The following is a 15,609-nucleotide window of genomic DNA, read 5'->3' on the forward strand; positions in this document are numbered from 1 at the left end:
GGCGTTGAAAACTAAAAAAAATTGAAAAATTATCAAAAATTGTATTTTTGAAAATTTTGCAAAAATATTTGGTTTTGTGCGGGTTTTAGACATTTTCTAGCATTTTTTGATTTTTCGAAAATTTTCAAGATTTTTCAAAATTCGCCTCACCCGAAACTCACTAGAACATCTTCCTGCTTGAATTCGTCTCTACCACAGCAAGTCTCTGCATGACTCGTTGACAGCCTCACCAGCTCTCTGCCTTACTCAGTCTCTTTGTCACTACGTCTCAGTCTGACGCGTTCTCTGCCTCACACTCTCTGGCGGACATCTATGCATGAACCGATCTCCGCCGGAAGCGTTCCTTGCAACGACGGCGCGTAAGGAACGTGGTCAAAGAGAGACCGGATGGCCTAGAGGCTGTGCACAGCAGAGTCCCTGTGCGTCAGTGAGATGGTATGTCAGAGACAGGCCACGCCAGAAAACGTGTCTAGCATTTATCGGGTGGGGAATATTTTCAAGGAAATTTTCAAATTTTTCAAAAAATCGAAAAATGCTGCAAATCTTTCAAATGGCGCACAAAAGTAAAAAAAATTGAAAATTTATCATAAAATATTTTTTTGAAATTTTTTAAAACTTTTTGGTTTTGTGCGCGTTTTAGACATTTTCCAGCATTTTTTGATTTTTCGAAAATTTTCAAAAATTTTCAAAATTCGCCTCACCCGAAACTCACTAGAACATCTTCCTGCTAGAATTCGTCTCTACCACAGCAAGTCTCTGCATAACTCGTTGACAGCCTCACCAGCTCTCTGCCTTACTCAGTCTCTTTGTCACTACGTACGTGATTTTGTCTACAAACTAATTTTTATATCTATTAGTAGCTTAACGCAGTAATGGGTCATCGCCGTCTCCTTTCGGAGGTTTTCCTAGTCTTTGAAGCGTGCATTTCTGCGTAGTGAGCGACTAGCCCACTGACCATTGCTCATAATGTAAGTAGAGGGGGAAATTTAAATCCTGTAATCACTCTTCTCTGCCAATTGGGTATGATTATGGTGCTCAAGTGAAGTTCGCAACAAAACTTGAAAAAATTTGAACTAATTTAATTAAGATAGAAGATTTTACTGCATGCTGTAAAACAAATGACAACCTTTTGTTTTCACAAGGTATAAAAGCCTTCAGGGAACACAGAAATATTCATAACACGAGATAAATCACCCAATCATCTTCTTCCGCTTTAAAAGTTCGTCTCTTGCAGGACATGAGATCATGATCTTCGTATTCAGGGCTTCTTGGAGACTTTCTTGCCTGTTGAATGCTGCTTCTTACTGCCAGAGATTTGAATATACAACTTGCGGACATGTGATATGAAACCCTGTATATCCTGTGTTGTCTCCAGTTTGTTTGCCAGGGGCTTCTCAAAAGGTAAAACAGGTTCCATTCCAAGCACTGCAACAACACGGACTTTCAGTAGTAACACACTTGCAGAATTCTTCACTTGTAATATTTTACTCGGCTATCGACGTTAGTCCGTGTCCTAGTATTATAAATCCAGGAATATGACAAAGGCCCAAATGTTGTTGAGGTTATGTACGAGAAAGAGAGAGACATCTACGGCAAGGAACAGCAACAACAAATAATCTTAGAGTCCATTTAAACAGATGGATTTTTCTTCATTTAGTTGTTTATTGGATTAAAAGCTGTATATTAGGTAGCCCAGGAGTCACTCGCCTCTCACCACACAAGCCTGAGTCTGTGTCCAGGTCAATCCTGTTTTCAACTAGATATATTTCAACCAATGTGCTGTTTCTAGGACAATTTGAATTTCTAACTCTATTATTATCCGATTCTTTTGAGCGTAAAATTAGCTCAAGTTATGGGATGTTTTCTCAGCAATGATGAGGGTGAAGAGTCAAGAATTGGGGTCTGTGATTTATTAAAAAAAATGTCTCCACTCCAGAACTGCCAGCATGAATCTGTGATTGGTGGGATAAAAGAGAATGCACTCCACCAAAATATTCCTGTCTGTCCCATTGCGGGGATCTCCACCATGACCTCATTGCAGAAAATACTCAGAAAAGTTACATTTTGATACATCACTGGCAAGTCCTTCTCTTCTGCTTTATTACGCCGTCTCCTTTACAGGAGGTTGGCGACATATTACGAACAGGATCCTTCCATCCTTTTCTCGGACTGGGACCTGTTCATATACATTCTTGGCAGATGATCCAGAAGTGGTTTGCCATTGACTTCTTCTGTGTGTGAATGGAGTAATTGTTGGGATGCCACGGAGTAAAACTCCGTGTTGCCTAGACCACGGCCTTGCCCAACACAAGTTATAAATTCGGGCACCGCCGGGAATCGAACCCGAGACCCCAGGATTACAAGGCCAGCGTTCTAACCGCTAGATCACCGTGGCGGTTGGCAAGATCTACACCATGGCAAATCGACTCCAAGCCCTTACCATGGGACTAACTGCTCATAGCCCCACATTATATGAGGAATGAACAGCTTCAGGGGACTTGTGGTAGATTACATTTCAGTTCCCATCAGCAGTGACACATCACTTATGGTCTTGGTTGTACACCTAGACTTGCTGATGCGGGCACTGGGAAGAGTCCGCTCAACCTATATTTCCGAGTTCTCTGAACAGACGCCCGAGTTAGAAGTTGGGATAAAACCATGGAACAGCACCATGAAAGTAGGAAACATTTCTGCTGGTGGGACAGGAGTATAATTAATCTAGTGGTCCTTACAAGTTATAAATAATACAGACCTACGAGGGGAAGAACTGTTGTGGTGAACGCTAAAAGACGAGGCCAAACCAGACACGATTATGACTTGGTGGTTTTGTGATGACGCGGTAGGTGTTCAGCATCCAAAGACTAAACAGATGATAGCAGAGGCTGTATAGCTGACACATGCAAAATGTCTACCACTCAGAAGGTACAGCAACAGAAAAGAAAATGTGCGAGCCCCCCTTTGCATTCTCCTGTTAGGATGTACACAGGCCTATCTCGATGTCCTGCTGTGATAAAAAGTAGGAATTAAGTCTATGTTCAAATTAGTTGTAAATGCAGGAATTTATAAGCAAAAGGGAAAAGCAGTGACGTTGTGCAACTACAGCAGCAATAAATATCTGATACACGAGACTGACATAGTCGCACACATTTAATTTGGGTGAGCCGCTCGGAGGAATACTCACAGTTCCATTTGTTGCCGTCATCGTGGCTCAGCTTCAGAGAACACATCTGGCACCCCGGTGTTGAGATGTCCAAGAAGTGGACAAGGATTAGACCATTCTCGTCAAATCTGAGCCGTAGATGCAGTTTCTTCTTGTAATATGCTATTGCCTTTAGAAATATCTCATGCGTTTTTATCAGTTCCTTTTGAGACTTCTCTTTATCTGCAAAACATATTTGGTTATTCAAACATTAGTTTTATGAAATATCTTTGATGAGGAAATGTCAATGCACTTTGACACTGGCAGCTTACTCAGTAAGTTACATATTTTAGTATATTTTGACTTACGAATGTACATTTCTGTGCCAGTCGCAATGATAGCATGCAAAGGAATACTTGGTATATTAAGAATAATTACAGTATCTTTTATCTAGGTTTATGAAACATGAAATAAACACTGTGAGGATAATTAGAAGTGGAACTGAGTACAGATAAGAAAGGAAAGGTAGTAGTAAAGTTGCCTTTATTGCTTAATCAACATATGAGGGAATGGAGGAATAGCTCGACTCATTAACTTTGACCCTACATGAAGGTAAATTGTTAGCTTCACATAATACACTGCGATCAGTAACTGCAACATGCTCGATTAAAATCTTAAAACCAGGGCTGTGGAGTCAGGAGCAATTTAAGGTGGAGTCAGAGTCGGTAAACATGTACCGACTCTGACCTCGATATAAAATCTTAAGAAAATACTATTTTAACACTTTCGCTGCCATGTGAGCTGCCAGTGGCCTCACGCTTATGGAGATTCAATGACGCGCTGAGCCACATGGTGTGGGAAAAATGCTTTGTGACTTTGGCTCCAGTTCCTTAAGAATACAAACTGTCTTCAAACCAACCGATTTCTGCAATAACCATTAGATGTATATTTAAATATAGGTTATGTAAGTCTAAAAAGTATGCTGATGATTAACGTGGTGGTGATGAAGTCTCTTATGACACCATTTTCCATTTTAGTAAGTTTGCCATTATTAATACATATTGAGCTTATATGAAGTCAGAGTCGGAGGTTTTAATACCGACTCCACACTGCTTAAAACAATCAGATAACTAATGACAACATGTATCAGCATTAAAGTACCATCTTCTGGCCAGTTAGATGATGTAATGCATCAACTATGTACTTAAAACTAAAATTAAAATTGGACTGAAATCAACATTCAATTTAAAATTAAACTGAATGGGGCAATATCTTGGTAAATATGCCTATTTGTTACATAATATTTTTACAATGTGCATATCTTCAGTGCAGTTTTATTTGTATTAACTACACGTGCCAAAATTTTTAAACCAATTCTATAAATGTTCAAAACTACATTTTAAAAAATGGTTCTACTCATTTCTTCACGTGAATGCAAGAGGTTAAATGGCTAATCTGTTGGGCTTCTGGTCAAGCAAGGATCACACATGGAACAGGCTTTAACCCTCTTTCCCCAGAAGACACAAACAGAATCAATTTCTAAAACACTGTGGTTTTAGTTACACCTAAATGTTGGGCAAAGTCCAAAACAACAGTTGAACACAATTTGGTCAAACACTGTCAGCACAATTTTATTGGACGCCATGCCTTAACAGAAATAATGGTTTTTTGAAGCCTGTGTATTACAAATGTGCTTGAACGAGATGCACTCCTCTTTCCTGTAATAACACAACCTCACTTTTCATGTCCACACATACCTCTTTCTGCTTGGATTTTCTTGACAATCAGGTGTTGTTCGCATTCTGACTCTTCAGCAATCTTCTTTTTCAACTCTAAGATTGTTGATTCCAAGGCACATGTCTCTTCTTTGTTTGCAAGTTCCCTATATTTCAATGTATGAATATCCACTTCTACTTTGTCACATTCTTTAGATAACTTTTCCTTGGCTGCTTGTAATTCGTTTATCTTGCCTTTATGTCAAAATAAGAAACATTATAAGAGACACAGAAAACATTGTAAATTTCCAATACACTGAAGTGACAAAATTTTAAGTACATATCTGTTCACAGTACTTTCAGAGTCTAACCTATTCTGTTTTAGGAGGCTACTTTGATTTTAGAAGGAAATGTAATATAACATCTTGGCAAATCTCTGACCTTTCTTACAACAAGTCAACATGTTGATACTACAGGTTGATATCGGTAAAGAATGAAAAATATTACACAAAGAAGAATTTTGTAGGTTAGTTATTAATGTTGGGTAGTGAAATTTAGAGGATTGAGTGGCTACTCATGAGGGTCAGGTGGTGGAGAAAAGATTTCATTTACTATTCTGGTGTAAAAAACTCATGAAAACCTAAGGCTGTGGTAGGCAGATGAAATATTCAGGATTGTGTCAGAAGGTACGACCATGGTGCGATAAGTGCAAAGCTTTCCGGCTGTTCCATAACCAATGTGATGTCACAAAATGCGATAATGTAAATATATAACTGTTTCCGCCTCAAGTATAGATTCTTAGCGTTCATTCTACTCTACTTACCAACTGTCATCTGTTGGATTCTTTTTACTTCTTCCATGTTATTTCCACTGTTTATCAAAATCCTTTCACATTGTTTGGCACGTTTTTGTAGAATGTTATCTTCCGACTTAAAAATTACTGACACACTCGCACGACACGACTTATTCATTTTATTAAATATCTGATTCCTACGTGAAATTCGAAATTAGGTACCTCGTATCCATTACCAACCTACGCCTTCATATGAACGGGTTGCCAACATGTACAGTGTCACCACTACAATTTCAAAATTCCCAAATAAAATTAATATGAAAAACGGGTTGTAACTTCTTTGTGTTATTGTTATCTGTTCTTATTTCAGAGATAAATCCTACTCAAACTATTGTTGTATAAGTTGTCTAGAAAATCGTTCTCATTATTTGAACAGAATACATTACTGTACTTTGTGAAAGTGCACTCTTTTTGTTTTTAAAAATGGCAGTAGGAATTCTTTGTACATAAGGGGTTAAAATTACCACAACGGAAAGGCAGCATACGAAATTATTATTTATTTTAAAGTTAGTATTTTAATTCAGCATAAATTAATAACTTTTTGTACTGCCTGCAAAAACATTTGTTGGTCCACGCTCAATAGGGGATATGAAAGAGGTTGGGTTTGGAGACTGTTGGTGTCGTATTTGTTACAGGAAATGCAAAGTGCGCAGCAGTTCAGTTTTCATACAAAATACCACAAACGGTACGACTTTGTGTTCCAAAAATCTTCCAATAGATGTTATAACAATGTATTTATATTTGTACTAGAAACAAGTATTATATTTGTGCTGTGACCTGTTCTACATGCATGGCTTAGGCCTATGAAGGATCTATGGAATGTAAATAAAATCAATTCTATTCTAAACTTAACAAGGAAAGGTGTTGCAATTCTTGTATTTGGAGGACTGGATTGTCTTGTTTATAATAAAACAGTCAAATACTCGTCTTGCAATATTACCCATTATATGTAGCAAAGTATATGGAAAGTAAATAATGATGTGTCTATATGATTTCAGTATGTTAACTGTTACATTAGAAGGGTGTATGTTTGGTCCAGTTATCACAGGGAAATTCTGCAGTTATTGAGCTGTAATTGGGTGAGATTATAATGGTGTATATAATATAAAATTAATAATCATGTTAAAGTTTTCAGTGTGAATGAGCCAACTTTCCCTCACATCCTTAGGATAGAGTATGGAACAAATGTGAAATGTTTGGTAAAATATAAGAATCCTGGAACTGCGTGTCCCACGCTGAGATAATTTGTTTTTAAGATAGATAATCTCTACATTTCATGGAGTTATAACATGCATTATTTTAATACTAGCTTCAGATTATTGTTAATGTTCTTTTGTACCCCTTTATACACTGCTTGAATGCCATATATCCTGGTGCAAACATAGTTCATCAAGCCTTTGTATTTAAGTGCAACGTAATAAACTGCATAACTTAACAAAAATGCAATGTTTTTGAGTGAACTGATGCAACATTTACAGACACCCCATATTTTCTTATAGTGTAAGGTATTATTTTACTAAATTCTTCAAGTAGGATTTGAGGTTTTTACAGTGGTGAGTATGAAGATTGTTGCCTTTTGGGATGTAGCACTGTGTAATGTGGTAGATTTTTACAAGTGTTTCAGAGGTCGTTGTGTCCTCTGTTGTCAAATTGTTGTTTATCTGCAAACTGTTAGTCTTCACAAGATGTTCCTGGATGTTTAACAGCAATTTGTGTTTTACATCTGCTTACAGATTAGAAATGCTCTGGTGTTCATAAGAAATAGTTTTAAAAGGGCAGTGATTTGAGTCCCGTGTTTATATTCGGATTAGTTTGGATTTTACAACGTTTAATCTGATGAAAGACTCTCGGGCAACGAGCCACGTCAGGTGGCTCAATGGTTTCGTTTTGCAGCCGCCCCGAGGATTAGAGCAGAGATGGCTCTCGAAACGGCAGAAGAAATGGTTCATTCACCATTCATGTGATAAGGGAAGCAGGTTTTTCGCTAACTTCAGTTGTTTTGCCACGTAGCAGTAGTGCGACTCACGAGTAATGATATGGTATTCAGTTGATTGTTGCAGTGGCAAAAGGTGATACAATGAACAACATAAAATGTGTGTGTGTGTGTGAGATAGAAAAAATATCAGTGCATTTATAATTACCAGCTGTAAGAATATTAGGAAATGATGTTACAGATCGTGCACGGAAGAAAGTTTCTAAAGAAATTAAAGATATAAGCATGTGATATTTTTATTAATTTTTATGGAAGTAATCATACTACAGTATGGATGTTTTGGCACTTAAACATTCATTTTGAAACATTAAAAAAAAAAGGTACAGAAAAGGATATATTTGATATAAATGACAAAATTTCATCAGTTTCCTCAGATGTAAATAAAACATTAGGAAAGTGTAAGGAAACATCTTTGAAAGAGAATATAGGAATTTGCCCGAACATGTCAGCTTCCTTTTGAAGTGTCTTCCAGTAGCTGCACTGTATCTTTCAGGGGTACTTTGGTAAACAGGTATACACTCTACTTCCAATACCAAGGTAACGCTGGTTCAGGTTTTATAAAGTAATTAGGAAGATGATCTCTTAGAACTAGTTCAGTGGGCCTTGCTGGAAAATTACTTTGTTCAGCCATGTCAGTTACATTTGATTATTAGATCTGCTAGACTAAGGTGGGCAGGGCATGTTGCTAGGATGGAAGACAGTGACCCACCAAAGAAAATCACTGACAGCAATCCTGGAGGACAAAGAAAGAGGGGCCGCCCAAAGCTCAGATGGGTTGATGGAGTGGAGGAGGACGCAAGTGTGTTGGGATACAGAAATTGGAAGGTGGTGGCACAAGACAGAAACAGATGGCGGAGGGTCATTGAGGAGTCCAAGGCACACATCGGGCTTCCTTTCCTTTTCCTTCTAAAGTTATGCGGAACACACACACTATGAATAATGTTCTTGATGCTAAACAAAGTATCGGTGACATAAGTAACTGGAGCTTTTTTGACATCTTTCTGAAAGCACATTTTTCTATTCTTCGGCCCCTACTAATTCTGCGATTGTAAATAATTTTCTTGTTACTGAGTTGTGTCTTTGGATATGGATGCATTAGGTGAGGTAGAAATGAGGTAATGTTTCATCAGTAATTAAACAGAGGAAACTTTTGCTGTAGCAATATATCGCAGTGCATTACCTGCAAGATAAGTTGAGAGCCCATCTCTCCAAGCATTATCTCATTTGAGATACCCACAATACTCCACCATCTCTGTTTTTGTCATGTATAACCTACAAAGCCCCTTCGCATTACGATCCACGAGCACATGTACGATTTTTAGATGCAGAATCTCGAAGTTTCTGTGTGGATGTTTTCTGTTGGTCACTCCCATGCACTTTATAAGGTTTCAAGGCTGGTACCCAGCCTGCCTCATGTGGCACGAGAATGTATTCTTGCTTCAGACACTTCGATGTTGCCACGACCACAGTCTTCAGGAAGGAATTTACCATAAGTTTCCTAACATTTATGTGACCTAAATTGGTAACTCCTGTAAGCCAGTACCTTTGTATACTTGGACAGCAGAACAGTATGCCATGCTTTTCACGAAGAGCACTGAATTATTAATTGACTACGTAAATGAATGTTAACAATGATGTTTAACTGACAGCTGCTCATGAGATTTGCCAATGAGTTCTATAACGAAACAGCACTAATCAAGGCACCATCAAGCGGGGTATTACTGTACTCTTTATGCAATGTCCACCACGCTTGTCTGTACGAGTGCGCCGTTCCTGCCATGCGGAAGAAATTGAAAGTTACGACGGTGGCGATCCTGGTAGCAAGAAATGCAAACTAGGCTGTGGTGGGGGGTCTGGAGTTAGGCTGTCGATTTTGTGTTCATGCGTTGGCTAGAATCTGGCTTCAATCTCTTTCTCTAGGTTTAAAGCGGTCCTGGTGATGGACGAAGGAACATAGGTAATCTTCTACTACACTAGATGTCACAACAAGCCAGAAGGCAGCCATATTGTATTTTAATTTCGTGATGACATAAAATACAGCGCCTTTCGAACACGAAACAAAACTCATCGCCAATTGTTGCCAACATTATCGACGGTAATAATCGTTGTAACTGACACGCCATTACATAACCTACATTAATTCTCAGTCTGGCTAGATTTTCTTGCGTAACTGAAATGAATACAAAGCGAGGAAACAGTTTCTTCTTGTATTTGATATAGCAGGTAATAATAAAGACGGAAGGAAATATTCGAATCTGATTCCTTACTGAAATATTTACAAGTTACTGAAGGTAATTTAATTAAGAATCATTGGTGCGAATAAATACAACAAAAGAAAATCTTTCACTCTGTAAAAACTTCCCTCTGAATTTTTATCCGTGTAGTGTTTTTTTTTTTACATTTTAAAGAAATGTAAGACTTTTACGTTCCTCTCGACGCCAGTTTAACTGTTGGTATTACTTTATCGTGAACAGCGAGGCAGAAAGATGACTTCCTGTGTTGTTTCCACTCTTCTCAGAAGGGAAACTGTTTTCCCTCATTCTTGCTTTTCCAAGAAAACATTAACAAAAGTAGCCAAGGCCTCAAATTCAGTTTCCGTACTTATACTTGCTGATTGTATTTTCCTACTCTCGACAATTGAAAACAGGAAGTCAGGAATTAGAACTCATTGTCGTCTCTCTTTATCTGTATTATATATTTATTTATTTATTTAGTGTTCTGTCTGACGACAGGTCCATATGAACAGGATCCTTCCATCCTTTTCTCGGACTGGGACCTGTTCATATACGTTCTTGGCAGATGATCCAGAAGTGGTTTGCCATTGCCTTCTTCTGTGTGTGAATGGAGTAATTGTTGGGATGCCACGGAGGAAAACTCCGTGTTGCCTAGACCACGGCCTTGCCCAACACAAGTTATAATAAATTCGGGCACCGCCGGGAATCGATTGTCTGTATTATGAAAAGAGAACAGTTTATTTGTCTTAATCTTAAACAATGTTTTAACTCTCCTCACTTCTGCCTTCGATGTGAAAATTACGACAACAACGTCTATGCTTTAAAACTTTGAATTTGTACCTTATAAATTCTATTTTGTGTTCCAAAAGACCTTGAGCTAGACAAAGAACATAACTGACAGGATACTTATAACCCTATAAAGCCTACACAGATTTTGAACCATTAATGTTTAATTAAATGAGTTTGAACTCAGAATGCTTATCGGTTAAGTAAAAGAAATCTAATTTAATTAATTCGATTATTTACAAATCCTTTTTAAGGTAGCTAAAGACACGTGATTTTCCACACTTTCTGTTACCGTCAAAATATGTTAATGAATTAACACAGCTTACTGATTTACTGTGTAAACCGTTTAGTCTTAATTTAAATACTTTATACACCTCAATATACGTTCTCAAAACCCTGTTCTCCAACACCCTCAGTCTACGTTCCTCTCTTAGTGTAAGAGACCAAGTTTCACACTCATACAAAACTACAGGAAAAATCACAGTTTTTGTATATTTTAATCTCTACGTTCTTAGACATCAGACGAAAAGACGAAATTTCTGAACTGAATGTTAGCGAGGATTACCCGAATTTAATCAAACGTCTGAGGCTTCGGAGTCCTCTGTCAGACAATCCAGTGACAAATGAAACGTTTAGAGCCAGGGTTAAGGCAGGATGCACATGAAATGGACGTCGGCGTCGAGAGATTCCCCTCTCCCACCCCTCAAAGATGAAAGTTTATTAAAATTTTTATTTAATTCATTTTAATACTGCTACTATACCGCCACGGTGGTCTAGCGGTTAGAACGCTGGCCTTGTAATCCTGGGGGTCTCGGGTTCGATTCCCGGCGGTGCCCGAATTTATAACTTGTGTTGGGCAAGGCCGTGGTCTAGGCAACACGGAGTTTTCCTCCGTGGCATCCCAACAATTACTCCATTCACACACAGAAGAAGGCAATGGCAAACCACTTCTGGATCATCTGCCAAGAACGTATATGAACAGGTCCCAGTCCGAGAAAAGGATGGAAGGATCCTGTTCATATGGACCTGTCGTCAGACAGAACACTGCAAATAAAAAATAAATAACTGCTACTATCATATATCTTACATCGCACGTAGATGTTTCGTGGGTGCTGGGCTTTGAAAAGGGGCTCCTTCAAGGACCCTGAGGAATAGTTGTAGAGAACTGTAAGATGTCTTTTCTGTCTACCACAAACTCCATTCCAAAGTCCTTATTATCAAAGTTAAGCGTATGTACGAAGCAAATTTACACACACCCTGTAAGAAATGCGTAAATTTGGAAGGGTGGAAATTGGGAAGGGTTGGTTGGAGTAGGAGTTGAAACAAACGATGCGGACACAGGAAGGGCTCAAAGGGAGAGGAAAAGGGTTAGGTAATGTCTGTGAGTTTTGGAAGGAACAAATAACAAGCAGCCTTCGTATTATCCCCGTAATTTGTCTCATCTGGCGAGACACGCATTCTGGAACCACGTGAAATCAATAACATGCAAACTGTCTAAAATAAAATTTTCTTTTCATAAATATTCAGGAGTTCGCGTTGTGACTTGTTTCCCCTCTCCAGCAAAATTTCTTCATCTTGGATACATTTGTTGTTTCCTTTCAGACGTTTTCCTATATTTTTCCTTTCCAAGAAAGTCTTCATGCATTAAACGCGAAGCAGAAACCAGCCTATTAAATATTCAGCAACATAACTGGAAAGAGACGACAGTGGCGACACTACAGGGCGAGGCGAAAAGTTTCAAACCGCTGGTCAGAAACGGTTTTGTGTTAAAGGCAAAACTAATTTATTACATCAATCACTGGTGTGGACGGAATATTTTAAAAATCGCCCGAAATACTTTAATATTCAATGCTCAAAAATGACATTTTTTTAAAAAAAATTGCGTGTTATGTCTCAATGACGTCTTTCATCACATATATACACGTAGAAACACGTCGAGAGGTTAAATATTGTAATCCTGGGGTCTCGGGTTCGATTCCCGGCGGTGCCCGAATTTATAACTTGTGTTGGGCAAGGCCGTGGTCTAGGCAACACGGAGTTTTCCTCCGGGGGCTTCCCCGGTTTCTCCATTCACACACAGAAGAAGGCACTGGCAAACCACTTCTAGGACGTTGCGACGTTTTAGAGGTACTTGCTGTCCCCGTCAACAGGGCCATTACCACCTTCATGATGGAAACAGTAATCAGCTCTGAAACGTCGGCAAACGCCTACCAGAATACACGGCTCAACACTAAAGAACACAGCCATCATGATTAACCATCCTGCCAGCAGTAACAATTAACCAAATTCATAATCATGGCGCACAACGTTAGTGTGTTGTTTTGTATAGAACTTGACAGGAGTGGAAGGGGGGGGGTTATTACTTGAAGTGAAATCAGCAAGAAACGAGGGGAGGCGGGTCTACGGGGATGATATCTGGGTTGAAACGTCTCGTTGTCGTGCGACAGATTATTCTTGTCAGCGTCATGTCAGGTATGAAATTGCTGGCGTCCCCGCCAGAGGGACAGATGTCGCGATGCGAGTTCCTTATAGCAAGTGTATCTAAGAACGATAATAACAGGACAAAGGAATAAGAGGTAAGAGGTTCAGAAGACAGGGAAGATTTTCATGTACGATCTTCTGGGTCGAAACGCCGTGTGGATGTGTATGTAGATACCATCCCTGAAGATGGATTCAAAATATTCCTTCGAAACGTTGGTATATACCTATTAGTCAACAAGACGTTACAACCAAGAAGACCGAACATCAGCTGGGCTCATATCTCCACTGTGCAGGTCAGCTGAAATCAGCTGTTTGCAGGAAAGTGTTCACAACGGACGGAGGAAATATCTAGCGAACATAATTTTGGAATATTCGGGAAAGTGAGTGAAAATTTGTTCACCCCTGGATGTGAGTAACACTACATGCTGTAGTAGAACGTCGGGATTCAGTCTGAGAAATGCGCAGTGAACATGAAGGATAAATTTTCCTCGTCTACTCAGTTCGAATCAGGCAAAATATCACATTTTATTTTAAAAAAACCCAAAAATTTTAATGCAAAGAAAGTTATAAGAGTCTGAACCAACAATCTACGTTTCTCCTATAAAATGAGGATACCTGACGGCTGTGCCATTAGAAGTTGAAAAATCAGCAGCCGAAGCAGTGATCGCGCATAGCGCAATGACTGCACCGTTGGCACAGCCACCAAATAACCTTACAAATATTTTAGTAAAAAAATTTGAAAATCTTGGAATAAATTATGATGAATACTTTCCTTAAAATGCTTCGACAGCGCAGTGTAACACGGATAATCACAGCAAAATATCTATACTTAGGATGGGGCTTGAACCCAGGGTCTTGGCGTTCATGTTATCAAAACTTGCATCTGAGACCCCGCGGTCTTATGATCGGATTGGTAATATTAAATTCTGTAAATCGTTAGATTTTAAATATCTAACGAGTCGCTGAAATACAGTGTTCACAAAGATTAGATACAGCTAGAAACATAACATTTATTTAAATTTAAATTTGTTTATAAAATAATTTGTCCAAATACATCACGGGAAATTATTTTTGGCAGAGAAAATACCAAATAACTCTTATCTTTTTGGGGGATTTGTCGTCCTTACAGTAGCATACGTATCGATTGTGGTATTTTGGGTTGTGAGGTCTTGTAACGTTGTTGGTGGTAACTTAAGATTTTGAGAAAATTCGGATTTACGTATCGGTAGAAAGTGTTCATCGCCTTAAGCATAGATGACAAAATTACTACTATATCAACCAACCAACCAAGTTTAACTAAATAGAAATAAATTAACCATTACAGTAAAATACATGAACATAAATTATATTTATACAATTTTTTTTTTTACAAAAATCTTACATTAGTACTGTAAAAACATCGCGTGAACTGGGAATATAAAAGTTGAATATGGACTTTCCGATAATTCGTATTTTATAACAAATTCAAAGGAATGAGACATATCGAGACGGCGGGTGTTCAAGGAAGAATTATAATTTCTTTACTGTGAGAGGTTATTAAGCTTGCAGAAACGTCAGTTATGATCAAATTAGACGCTTCTCATCGCAGAGGCCCTAGTTCAGACCTAGAACACTAGAATAGGCTTTACTCCGAGCTATTTTGCGAACATTACTTCGAGAGATGACACTCACCTATCACCGGCCGTGATGGATTCTACACCAGGGTCTCATTTCCCATCAGGGCGAAGCCTCCATCTGTCACTGACATAAAGAAGGCGTGGAAATGCACTCATAAGCTGCTATACGCTTTCAAAATGCTTCTGCACTGACGTAAGTACAGTCAGTTATAATTCTTGGGGGGGGGGGGGGGGGTTAATCCACTTCGTAAGTTTTCAGATTTTGAAGGCGGCGAGTGTGAAGATGACTTTTGGCATGTTGAGCCGCGTAGAAACAGGCGGACGTTTCGGAGTAGACATAAAAAGCGCAATATCCGAGAAGAAAATCATCTTCGTGACCCAGGTCTTTAATTACGGTCCTGAAATGAGGCCTTAGAAACTAAGTAATGTAATTAGAAAGGTCTTTACCAAATTCTGTTCAACCAGTTACAGTATGGGTTAGTAAATTAACTTTGTATCATTTTGCCACGAAAAATTCGAGGCTTTGCATAACTTTGACAAAGCCATCCCCCCCCTCCCCCACACCATCACGGTCCATAAACCACTTCCTACAGTCATTTTTCAGCCCACCGAATACGCCATAACGCATTGTGATTTCCACAATGCAAAAAGTGATATGATTTTTCCACGCATAGAGCATTTCCTAACAACGGGATCTGAAATATGAAATGAGAACTTGGTCCTGAATAAATTCAAAAGATTAAAATGTTAACGTAAACATAGATTACATTTTCATGTGCTCGTATTTTGATG

At 38.7% G+C, this 15,609-nt stretch overlaps 1 protein-coding gene and 1 long non-coding RNA gene across 3 annotated transcripts in view; one reads left to right on the plus strand and one right to left on the minus strand.

The window, feature by feature from the left end:
- Window positions 1–1,063: 1,063 nt before the first annotated feature.
- The window catches only part of LOC110826558 (uncharacterized), a 56,565-nt gene continuing 42,019 nt past the window's right edge, over window positions 1,064–15,609 (minus strand). The window contains exons 1-4 of one of the 2 annotated variants that reach the window (XM_022057302.2): window positions 5,678–5,911; window positions 4,897–5,109; window positions 3,182–3,382; window positions 1,064–1,425 (exon numbers count right to left, since the gene is read on the minus strand). In XM_022057302.2, the coding sequence (XP_021912994.1) occupies window positions 1,259–1,425; window positions 3,182–3,382; window positions 4,897–5,109; window positions 5,678–5,825 (729 nt within the window). In that variant the 5' untranslated portion in view covers window positions 5,826–5,911 and the 3' untranslated portion in view covers window positions 1,064–1,258. Of the gene's footprint in view, window positions 1,426–3,181; window positions 3,383–4,896; window positions 5,110–5,677; window positions 5,912–15,609 lie in introns of those variants that run through there. The other variant, XM_087349753.1, reaches the window with a different exon arrangement.
- Window positions 5,988–8,141, plus strand: LOC110826559 (uncharacterized). Its single transcript, XR_002542086.2, has 2 exons — window positions 5,988–6,528; window positions 7,441–8,141. It is a non-coding gene; the product is annotated as an uncharacterized LOC110826559 (long non-coding RNA).

The sequence above is a fragment of the Zootermopsis nevadensis genome, unplaced genomic scaffold (assembly GCF_977971745.1).
Source record: "Zootermopsis nevadensis isolate Lab colony 2312 unplaced genomic scaffold, Znev_1.0 Znev_ptg000016l, whole genome shotgun sequence".
Classification (NCBI taxonomy): domain Eukaryota; kingdom Metazoa; phylum Arthropoda; class Insecta; order Blattodea; family Termopsidae; genus Zootermopsis; species Zootermopsis nevadensis.